This window comes from Oncorhynchus mykiss, chromosome 1, assembly GCF_057628025.1.
Source record: "Oncorhynchus mykiss isolate SJ-2025 chromosome 1, ASM5762802v1, whole genome shotgun sequence".
Classification (NCBI taxonomy): Eukaryota; Metazoa; Chordata; class Actinopteri; order Salmoniformes; family Salmonidae; genus Oncorhynchus; species Oncorhynchus mykiss.
The window spans coordinates 40,806,344-40,818,997 of NC_143022.1; the positions used below are offsets into that span (position 1 = coordinate 40,806,344).

Here is a 12,654-nt window from a genome sequence, read left to right on the forward strand (position 1 = left end):
AGGTAATGTAACAGGTTGTTCAGTTAACCCCATGACTTAGGAGTTGGGTACAACAGGTACTGTTCAGAGAAGGTGTTATTTTATGAGAACACAGCCTTTGACTTGACAGTCTTGTCTGTTCCATGCTCTGTGTGACACTTTAACCAGTGCATTAAGGAGAGAAAAAGAGAAAGAAGAGAGTGGGTCAATAAAGTGCCTCTAAAATCATTTCCTGTGATTTTTGTTTTGACAAATGTAGAATTAAGATGTCATCTGGTCGTCAGACCCACACTCCTGGGCCACTTCCACACATGAAGCTGTCATCTGTCTCATCTGAAAGGGGTCCAGTTCAATTACATTCTGCATCTGTGTATTTGTCTGTTTGTGTGTCTGGTAAATTTGGATGGCTACCCTCAAGCAGCCCAAATTTAAAAATGTGAAAGTCCATCCATGGCTTGTACTTTAGTTGTTGGCTGCTATGAGTGTGGTGGATACCCTCCCCGCTTACACATATTTGGCCAAATTACGATTGTGCCAAGATACCCACTGCCACAAATACCATTTTGAGATCCTATGGATGAAATGATGATATCACTGGCAGCCAGGAATAATTTTGGAAAAATGCAGGCCCAGACAGGCCAGTTGCCTCCTAGCTACTGTTCTGGATTGGACCAGTATAGACAGACTCCGGGTTAGTAGGGCTGCTTTCTCTCTTGATGGTGATTAAAAACATTTAGTATGTTGTGCCTTAGGATCCCCCCTTTCTTTAAAATTCAATCTGACTCTCTCAGAAACGAATGCGACACAGGATTTCTGTCTATGGCAGGGATAAAAATGTGGGTTTGTTTTGTATGTTTGGCCAGCAGCCAGAGGAATATACTGTGTTTGTGGGTGACATGCGCTAGTGTGCACGTTTTTAGTCATGTTTATGAGTTAACTGTCACGTTCAGTGTGTGCATTCTTGCATGGGTATGTGTGATTGTGTGTGCACATTGACAAGTTGACTGTTCTATTCATGGATTGGCTGATAAACATGTTACCAAAGCAACACAACGAACAAGCACAACATCTTAATTGCTAAGATTTAACTTTAATTGCTTCTTTGTGTTCACGGATGGTGTACGACATGTTAGCATATGCTGTGCATGGCATATTGGGGGAAAGGGCAGAGCTGTCAGTGAAGAATAGCCATTTTCATGACAGTGTCATTGCTTATAAATCACTCTAATCCAACGTGTGACAGCCGAGGTCAAACGATAAGTGAAGTGTAGAAAACATAATTTTACTTTTTTCTCTACTTTCCAAGCCTTTGTCACAATTTCTCTTGAGCTGTGCAAAACTTTTCTGTGTTGATTAGTATGAATTGTGAAAGTGGCTTGTGTTGCATTTTTTTCTATACATTATGGGTAAATAGCAGGTGGGTAATGTAATGAATTACAGAGCCACGCTCCAGTGTAATCAGCTTCTCAGCTTGAGATAGAGCTCCTACCCTTTTCCTCTGACGCACCAGCAAGGTACTGTGTACTGGGGTTTAATAGCAGGAACCGGGTTTTCCTGCCCAAACCCACTTCTGTATCCTGGGATAAATAACTGTGCGAAAAACTGTAAATTATAATACATTATTTAAATGAACAGCATGAGGTGAAATGGAACTGTTAGATTATATGCAATGTCTAAATCTGGCATCTCCGTGACCTCTCTGCTATCTGCATGATCAATCATCAACGCTCGGGGTGGGAACAGGAAGTGCACCACATTATGCAGCACAGTTTGCAATGCATGTGTACAGTATTATGTCATCAGTTGGTAATAAAAATGTATTGTGACAGGTACTTTACATTTGCTGCAGCCTATGCTAGAGTAATATAAATGCGCGTCTAATTTACACATCTCCATCTCGCTTTATTTTGTTATCTTTTTTTTATTGGAGCTGCAGAGTTTTAAAACAACCTCTATCATTCAAATTTCCTTCAAATTGAATCCCCAAAAATTCATTAAAAAATGACAGGTTGAAATGTCTTGAGTCAATAAGTATTCATCCCTTTTGTTATGGCAAGGCTAAATAAGTTCATGAGTAAAAATGTGCTTAACAAGTCACATAATAAGTTTCATGGACTCACTCTGTGCAATAATAGTGTTTAACAATATTTTTTAATGACTTCCTCATCTCTGTGGAATGCTGGTCCATGTTGACTCCAATGCTTCCCACAGTTGTGTCAAGTTGGCTGGATGTCCTTTATTTGGTGGACCATTCTTGATGAGCGTGACACAAACCGGCTACCATACCCCGTTCAAAGGCACTTAAATATGTTTTCTTTCCCATTCACTCTCTGAATCCTATATTATTCAAGCATGCCATTACAATGATGAAGATAAGGACAACAAAACGTATTTCTTTTAACTGTTGGAAGCGAGGAAGAAATAAAGCAACAATAAAGAGACAAAGAGGAGGTAATACACACTTCACACAACGTTAGGTGAAATATTAGGAAAGGTATATGCGTCCGCCTACTAATTATAAAAATGTAAAATAGGTTCTATGATATTTCAACATTTAAATCTAATTCGCTAGCCTATAATTGTAACTTCCACCAGCATTGCGTGTTCTCTCCTAGCTTCAAGGTTTGAGCGAGGTGTGTAATTCAAGTCCATATAATACCGTATAATACAATACATTATATAAAATAAAGCTTAGATTCATAAAATAAATAAATTATACCATGGCATTGTTAAATACTTGTTTCTGATTGGCTTGAAGGGCATTCTAGAGCGTGCGTTATTTTTCATTCTTATCCCTTGCTTGCTAGTGAGCCAACTACGGCTAACTTAGTCACTTCAAACAGTACAGCCAGAATAACAACAGTAGCTGCATTTGCATTTGTTAAGGTGTTTTTTAGTGACATTTATTTATATACATCCAAAACAATGAGCTAATGAGGCACGATTTAGCCTGGTATAGAAAATGTGCTCTCTCGTCAGGACCCTGTTGTTCAGAGGAGCTCCCCAAAAACACACTACATTAACAAAAGTATGTGGTTGTTACGGTGACCGTATTACCGCCACACCAGCGGTCACGAGTCGTGACGGCAGACAAATTCCACGTGACCGTTTAGTCACGATAATTAGGCTTCTCCAAGCTCTGATTCTGCTGATGGTCATTAGTAGCCTACCAAACTTGCTAACTGCCTGGTACTCAGCACTCTATTGTCCCTCTAATCACTCTGACATCAATGCAAATGTAATCCAAACAAACACTTCATGAGAGCCCATTACAGTGCCTTGCGAAAGTATTCGGCCCCCTTGAACTTTGCGACCTTTTGCCACATTTCAGGCTTCAAACATAAAGATATAAAACTGTATTTTTTTGTGAAGAATCAACAACAAGTGGGACACGATCATGAAGTGGAACGACATTTATTGGATATTTCAAACTTTTTTAACAAATCAAAAACTGAAAAATTGGGCGTGCACAATTATTCAGCCCCCTTAAGTTAATACTTTGTAGCGCCACCTTTTGCTGCGATTACAGCTGTAAGTCGCTTGGGGTATGTCTCTATCAGTTTTGCACATCGAGAGACTGACATTTTTTCCCATTCCTCCTTGCAAAATAGCTCGAGCTCAGTGAGGTTGGATGGAGAACATTTGTGAACAGCAGTTTTCAGTTCTTTCCACAGATTCTCGATTGGATTCAGGTCTGGACTTTGACTTGGCCATTCTAACACCTGGATATGTTAATATTTGAACCATTCCATTGTAGATTTTGCTTTATGTTTTGGATCATTGTCTTGTTAAAGACAAATCTCCGTCCCAGTCTCAGGTCTTTTGCAGACTCCATCAGGTTTTCTTGCAGAATGGTCCTGTATTTGGCTCCATCCATCTTCCCATCAATTTTAACCATCTTCCCTGTCCCTGCTGAAGAAAAGCAGGCCCAAACCATGATGCTGCCACCACCATGTTTGACAGTGGGGATGTTGTGTTCAGCTGTGTTGCTTTTACGCCAAACATAACGTTTTGCATTGTCGCCAAAAAGTTCAATTTTGGTTTCATCTGACCAGAGCACCTTCTTCCACATGTTTGGTGTGTCTCCCAGGTGGCTTGTGGCAAACTTTAAACAACACTTTTTATGGATATCTTTAAGAAATTGCTTTCTTCTTGCCACTCTTCCATAAAGGCCAGATTTGTGCAATATACGACTGATTGTTGTCCTATGGACAGAGTCTCCCACCTCAGCTGTAGATCTCTGCAGTTCATCCAGAGTGATCATGGGCCTCTTGGCTGCATCTCTGATCAGTCTTCTCCTTGTATGAGCTGAAAGTTTAGAGGGACGGCCAGGTCTTGGTAGATTTGCAGTGGTCTGATACTCCTTCCATTTCAATATTATCGCTTGCACAGTGCTCCTTGGGATGTTTAAAGCTTGGGAAATCTTTTTGCATCCAAATCCGGCTTTAAACTTCTTCACAACAGTATCTCGGACCTGCCTGGTGTGTTCCTTGTTCTTCATGATGCTCTCTGCGCTGTTAACGGACCTCTGAGACTATCACAGTGCAGGTGCATTTATACGGAGACTTAATTACACACAGGTGGATTGTATTTATCATCATTAGTCATTTAGGTCAACATTGGATCATTCAGAGATCCTCACTGAACTTCTGGAGAGTTTGCTGCACTGAAAGTATAGGGGCTGAATAATTTTGCACGCCCAATTTTTCAGTTTTTGATTTGTTAAAAAAGTTTTAAATATCCAATAAATGTCGTTCCACTTCATGATTGTGTCCCACTTGTTGTTGATTCTTCACAAAAAAATACAGTTTTATATCTTTATGTTTGAAGCCTGAAATGTGGCAAAAGGTCGCAAAGTTCAAGGGGGCCAAATACTTTCGCAAGGCACTGTATCTCATGTTGCGTAACATTTCTATAGGCTATGCAATTGCGTGAGAAAACAGATTGATGGACTCTATTAAAAAGAGGAGGATCCCATCAGCTTTCTATTGGCTAGGCCTACTATATTTATTTCTCAACTTTCCTAGTATTAAGCACATTGCTTCTCTTTACAACTGGAGTATAGTCTACCTGGCTGGCATGAAAATGAACCATGGGAAAAGTGTCCTCCATTCGCTATTTTCCACTGCCCCTGTTTCGAGACAGGTGCATGATAATGGTCCATTCTAAATCAAAACAAATTTCAAACATATAGTATTTAATATATGTAAAGACAGGATTAAATCAAGAACTGTGTGATGGGTGACAATAATAGAGCTTGTGAATGATGCCCAGCTTCAGGCAAGAAACAGCACATGCTTTTTTTGCGACTTTTTAAAATTATAGTCGCACACCTCATGTAGCCTAGCCCATAGGCCTATATTTTTTGATAGGGGTGTTTTTTGAAATGACATTCAGGAGCAAAAGGTTTAAAATGGTTGTTTTTAATTCATTGAAGAAAAAGAAAAAATATATACTGTATATATATTGGAATGGAATATAACTAATATTAAATAACATTAGAATATAACATTTAATAACAATAACTTAACAAATTAATTGATGTGGCAACGCTCTTATGCTATAGTATTGCACTATTCTAATTTGTACAAAGTTATCCCCAGTAAAATTAGAGCACAACTCATGAGCCTCCTACACTGCTCACACCTAATCCAGTCCCCACCTGTGACTGAAAACAGGAGGAGAGATGCCAATTGAAAAGCTCTCTTAAAAACGTAGCTATCTAGCTATGTGACATAAAATGCTGTGTAAAATAACTAAACGGCTATAAAGTAACATTAATTGTAAAGCTATCAGTGCCTAGTGGACTGCTAGTAAAGTTGCTAACTAGCAAGCTAGCATAAACTAGCACTAATTGGGCTAGGCAATATCTAAATGACAGGTGGAAACACATTCAAATCAAATATTTTGTCACAAGCGCAGGGTACCGTGGAATGCTTACTTACAAGCCTTTAACCAACAATGCAGTTCAAGAAATAGAGTTAAGAAAATATTTACTAAATAAACTAAAGTAAAAATCTAATAAAAAGTAACAATAAAATTGCATAACAATAACAAGGGGGTACAGGGGGTACCGGTACCGAGTCAATTTGTGTACGTTTATCGATAGCCTAGCATAGCATTATGTCCAGCTAGCAGCAGGTAACTTGGTCACGAAAATCAGAAAAGCAATCAAATTAAATTGTTTACCTTTGATGAGCTTCGGATGTTTTCACTCACAAGGCTCCCAGTTAGATAGCAAATGTTCCTTTTTTCCAAAAATATAATTTTTGTATGCGAAATAGCTCTGTTTGTTCTTCAAGTTTGGCTGAGAAATCGACCGGACATTGCGGTCACGAAAACACCGAAAAAAATCCAAATTAGCTCCATAATATCGACAGAAACATGGCAAACGTTGTTTATAATCAATCCTCAAGGTGTTTTTCAAATATCTATTCGATAATATATCCACCGGGACAATTGGTTTTTCATTAGGAGCAAAAGGAAAAATGGCTACCTCTGTATTTTACGCGAGAATCACTCTGAGAGCCATCAGGTGACCACTTACACAATGTAGCCGCTTACGGGTATTCTTCAACATAAAGGTGTAAAACTACGTCACAATGCTGTAGACACCTTGGGGAATTACGTAGAAAAAGTAAACTGGTTGATTGCCCATTCACTGCTCAATAGGGACACATCGGAACGCAGAGCTTTCAAAACATGAGTCACTTCCGGATTGGATTTAACTCAGGCTTTCAGGCAGTTCTGTTATACTGACAATATTTTTTTACAGTTTTGGAAACTTTAGAGTGTTTTCTATCCTATGCTGTTATATGCATATTCTAGCATCTTGTCCTGACAAAATATCCCGTTTACTTTGGGAACGTTATTTTTCCAAAAATGAAAATACTGCCCCCTAGTTACAAGAAGTTAAAAATATTTGTATTACAACTAAAGTTACTTAAATAACTAAAAATGAAGCATGATTCTTTGTTAACCGCTCAACATTCCCTCAAATCGTTTAGAGAAATCGTTTAGAGAAAATATCCTTTCTATTTTATTCAGCTGTGTTCAATTGCATTCTTCATAATATATCAAATAGAATTCTAAGCAAATCTTGTCTGCTAAATGAACTAGTGTAGCCCACAGCCATATGGCATAGCCAGATCAGGGCCTAACATAAGTAAATCTCAGAGTATGCTATTCTGTTCTTCTGAAATAGCCTACATTTTCTTCATATATTACATGGATTTATTAGACTTTTTCAAATGTAGATGTTCCAAATGTTTACATCAGAGGGTTGAAGGCTATGCATGAAAGCCAGGAGATGCTAAATATGTTTATGTTAATAATGGTCAATTACCATGAGACTGACAGTTATTTACTTGACAATCACTAGCTGACAAAATTTCATGACCACCATATCCCTAGTTGCTCCTAGATGTTTCCACTTCACAATATCAGCACTTATTGGCAGCTCTAGCAGGGCAGAAATTTGACAAACTGACTTGTGCGACGGTGCCACGTTGAAAGTCACTGAGCTCTTCAGTAAGACCATTCTACTTCCAATGTTTGTCTATGGAGGTGGCATGGCCTTGTGCTCGATTTCATACACCTGTCAGCAACGGATGTGGCTCAAATAGCCGAATCCACTCATTTAAAGGGCTGTATGTATATTTTGTTGCTAAAGCAAGTGCATGTCTCTCTTCTTAGGTGTGTGCGTATACTTGTGTGTGTTCAAGTTCAAGTTATATAGGTCACGTGTAAGTACAGTGAAATGCTTAACTTGCAAGTCCTACAAAACACTGCAGTATTCAATACCAAGATAGTGTAACTAATAAGAACTAAAGACCAAGAGAAATAAGAGAAGAAGCTATATACAGTACAGGGTCAGTGCCAGTACCAAATTAACAATGTGCAGGGATTATCAATACTGGAGTATTTGAAGTAGAAATGTACATGTAGGCAGGGAATAGTACAAAGTGAGTGGTAGAAATACTAATGGTAATGGCAATCAATAATTAATGAACAGCAGCTTAGTGGCAGTAATAAATCTAATCAATAATATTTTTAGCAGCAGCCTAGGTGTGAGGGAGAGCAGTAGTTGTTAGCTATTTAACAGTCTTATGGCCAGGGGATAGAAGCTGTTAAGGAGTCTGTTGGTCTGAGACTTGATGCATCAGTACCGCCTGCCGGACGGGAGCATGGAGAACAGTCCATGTTTCGGGTGGCTGGAGTGTTTGGAAATGTTTCGGGCCTTTCTCCGACACCGCCTGGCATGTATGTCCTGGATGGCTGGGAGTTAACCTCAGTGATGCACTAGTCCGTCTGCACCACCCTCTCTAAGGTCTTCCGGTCGAGGGCAGTGCATTTGCCATACCAGACGGTGATACAACCAGTCAGGATGCTCTCGATGTTGCAGCTGTAAAAGTTGCTAAGGACCTGAGTGGCCATGTGAAAAAATGTCAGCCTCCCGAGGGCCAATAGGCACTGCCATGCCTTCTTCACGACTGTGCTGATGTGAAAGAACAATGTTAAGTCCTCAGTGATGTGGACACTGAGGTACTTGAAGCTCTTGACTCTCTCCACTGCGGCCCCGTCGATGTGGATGGGGGTGTGCACCCGCACCTGTTTCCTGTAGTCCACCATCAGCTCCTTGGTCTTACTGACATTGAGGGAGAGGTTGTTGTCCTGGCACGACATTGCCAGGTCTCTGACCTCCCTGTAGGCGGTCTTATCGCCGTTGGTGATCAGGCCTACCACTGTTGTGTCTTCAGCAAACTTGATGATGGAGTTGGAGTCGGAGTCGTCGGTGGAGGGAACTAATGGTGTTGAATGCTGAACTGTAGTCCAACAGCATCCTCACATAGGTATTCCTCTTTTCTAGGTGGGAGAGGACAGTGTGGAGTGCGATTGTGTTATCTGTGGATCTGTTGGGGAGGTGTGCAAATTAGAGTGGGTCTGGGATGATGGAGTTGAGGTGTGCCATGACCAGCCTTTCAAAGCACTTCATTATTACAGATGTGAGTGTTAGAGGGCGGTAGTCATTGTTGCAGGATGCCTTAAGAGTTTTTGGGAACAGGAATACTCGTAGTCAGCTTGAAACGTGGGGATCACAGGTAGAAAATGTCCTTCAAGATGCCTGCCAGCTGGTCTTCACATGCCCTGAGGACACGCCTTGGAATACTGTCTGGCCCTGCGGCCTTACGAGTGTGTTTGTGTATGTACGTGCTGCATGCATGCTTGTGTGATGCCCAACAGCATGCCAGCAGCAAGGTAGAACTGAGAGGTGTGATGAACCTGCCGTCCTCAGATCGCCTGTCTCTATCTCTTTACACAAGGCAATACTGCTCATAATCATTGATGAAGGTCACAGTAAATAATTCAGACATATCAATAGTATCCCATATTTCTCTCTGTCGGCCTGCGTCCAGTGACCGTCCATCATAGTTTTAGACAGTGCCATGTCCTTCAGTTTTATCTCCACATTTGACAAGGTAGCACGTCCGGTGAACAGGTCAGAGTTCCATAGCCGCAGGCAGAACAGTTGGCCCTCAGTGTTTTTCGTCTATTCGTTGGTGTGCTGCTTAGGCTTGGGCGGTATCCTGATTTTTACATTATGGGATTTACGGTATTACCGGCATAGCACACAAGTTAGCGCTAAAAATGTAACAACAAAAAAAGCCCAATGGTGTGCTAACAAATGCTAACAATGCTAAGAATGCTAACGAAATTAGCACAAGTAATAGCGACATCACATAGACGCTGTTAGCTAAATGCTAACAAACGAAAACTAACATAAACTAGTTGTGATGCTGCTTTTCCTTCAGAAAAGTCTGCATGTGTACATGGATCAGAGGGGAGAAAAATGGAGTAAGAAAAAAAATCATAGTATGAATGGCAGCTGTACAGAACTCATCCAGAGCTGTTTGACTTCTGAAACAGGGTAGAAAGCCGTTATAAGATATCTGATGGCAAACATTTAGTAGTGAATTGCATACAAGTGTAGTCACCTCATGTTAGTCGCACAACAGCGACTCGCCAATAGATATAGAACACTATGGACTCACCAGCTCCAGCTTTCTACCATTGTTCTATTTACAAACAAACACGTGGTTGGCTCAACTGTTCTGAGGAACTACAGTAAGCTTCATAATGTAAAATAATGTGACAGGTGAAATTAAGAACGCAATCTGCTTTATCTTCTAGCGTATTGCACAAGTTTAATGCAGTTATTAACTTAATTAAAGTAGCTACTGATATTCAGATTTATTGAAACTTAAATTAAATAGTTTGGACGGTATTACGGTATTGAAAAATTACGGTATTACGGTATTTTTCCAAATACCCCGGTATACGTTATATATACGGTATACCGCCCAAACCTAATGCTGCTGTGTATTTTTAGCAGCCTTTCTAGAAGTTATTGTTTTTGAAGATCCCTGCGCGGTTCAGGGTGGTTGCTATGAGGAATGAGTGTTTTTGTTAATGAATCCTAACTCCTCTTTTTCTCTCTTTCTCTCTACCTCTCTCGCTCTCTCTCTCATTCTCTCTCTCATCTAGACATGGAACACGGTGTGCTGGTGAGGTTGCTGCGGCCGCCAACAACGATGTTTGTGGGGTGGGCGTGGCCTACAACGCCAAAATTGGAGGTGATTGAGGCATGCTCTGCCAATCGCTAATTGTGATTGGTTGACTAGGGTCTGCTGTCAGTTGAACCGGAGTCAATTTCAGTAGAGCACATCGTAGCAATCTCTATACTTGCTGGCTGCCACTTCTGAATATTTACCAACTTTTGTCTTTCGTCAAAACCAAGTCATTTAATCAGTCTAATGGACTTTATCAAGCAACTGTCTGGCCTTTACCAACTTGTGTCCCTAAGCACTCTATCAAAAACAAGCAGCCTACAGTGGAGCCTCTCCTACTCCTCCTAGCATGCATCTCCTGGTCTAGCAGCTCAGTGTGTGTGTGTGTGTGTGTTTGTGTTCTCCTGCTGGGCCGTTCCTAATTACTGTGCAGTGATTAGCATTTAGTGGCTGCGTTGACCCCACCCCCAAACACACACACACACTCATCTCCCACAGCTCACAGCTTTTAGATAGGAGCCAGTGAACACAGCTGGAGGGAAAGTAACCCAGCAGTGTCTCTCTTCTAACCTCCTGCCCATTTTTTTAATGTTATTTAACTAGGCAAGTCAGTTAAGAACAAATTCTTATTCACAATGAATAAGCCACTGCCTTGTTGGTTTTTTTTACCTTTATTTAACTAGGAAAGTCAGTTAAGAACAAATTCTTATTTTCAATGACGGCCTAAGAACAGTGGGTTAACTGCCTGTTCAGGGGCAGAACGACAGATTTGTACCTTGTCAGCTCGGGGATTTGAACTTGCAACCTTTCGGTTACTAGTCCAACTCTCTAACCACTAGGCTACCCTGCCGCCCCATGACACTAATGATTATGATGATGATTGTTATAGCGGCATTAATGTGTTAGCTACTGCAGGATTCAAGACATTACCATCATATTTACCTGAAATCAGACCCCAATTCATCTTTCAAACGCCATCTTGCTTTTATCCAGACTGATTGCTCCATACACACGCAATCAATTTGTGTCTCTCTGCAGGGCCTGTGTTTTTCAAATTTAATTTAATTATTTTTTATTTTTTTCACCTTTATTTAACCAGGTAGGTTTTCTAGAGTGTGTAATTTAAGTCTTTGGTTTATCATCTGTCTCTGAGATACAGCAGATAACCTGTGGTTAGCTAGTCAGGTACCATTGCAGTATAGGACTTATTTGACGATGGCTCATTTCACGCCTTCTGCTACCATTACTGTTCAGAACACTGATCTGAGGCGGTCCACATCAAAGCTGCAGACAGGCCCCTGTCACAAAGAGCAAGTTTTTCCATCCCAAGATCTTAAATAAAACAATTACTATAGTAAGTGCTAGGTAAGTAACGATTCACCGATATGCATCCTCTAGTTCAAATATATAAGTTATGAGTGCATCAGTCTGCGGGTACTCCAAACCGATCCAAATGCATGAGCATGCATCGGTCAGAAAATCGATTCAAACATTACAAATCACCGTTTCACAAATGTTTATTGCTCAAATTACTTGCTTTCTACCCTCCAAAAATACCTCTCATCTTTTGTGACAACTGCGTCCTCTCCTTCAGTGTCGAACTAAGCATGTAATTATGTTGACAGTCATTAATCTGCAAGTCATTTGGCATGCCAAACAACCCGAGGCAATATCAGTAGCATAGTCAAACTGTGCGCGCTGGCCAAGGAGAGGTAGGCCTATTCCTGATCTGGCACATCTGCGCTTCAGCATTCAAATGTTTGTAAAATGGGTTGCTCAATATTAGGCTTTATTAGTTGAGTGACAACCAATGTAATTTGCTAAGTTATTTTTATCAAATGCTCTGTTGAAAACAGAACAACAGCAAAGGACCTTGTGAAGATGCTGGAGGAAACAGGTACAAAAGTATTTATATCCACAGTTAAATGATTCCTATATCGATATAACCTGAAAGGCTGCTCAGCAAGGAAGAAGCCACTGCTCCAAAACCGCCATAAAAAAGCCTGACTACGGTTTGCAAATGCACATGGGGTCAAAGATCATACTTTTTGGTCTGATGAAACAAAAATAGAACTGTTTGGTCGTAATGACCATCGTTATGTTTGGG

The 12,654-nt window shown here is 40.5% G+C and overlaps 1 protein-coding gene across 4 annotated transcripts in view; it reads left to right on the forward strand.

Moving 5' to 3' along the window:
• Positions 1-12,654, forward strand: part of LOC110522396 (furin) — a 179,974-nt gene that overhangs the window by 139,948 nt on the left and 27,372 nt on the right. For all 4 annotated transcript variants that reach the window (XM_036977103.2, XM_036977112.2, XM_036977108.2 and 1 more), the window contains exon 7: positions 10,525-10,613. In XM_036977103.2, coding sequence (XP_036832998.1) covers positions 10,525-10,613 — 89 coding nt within the window. The remainder of the gene's footprint in view (positions 1-10,524; positions 10,614-12,654) is intronic.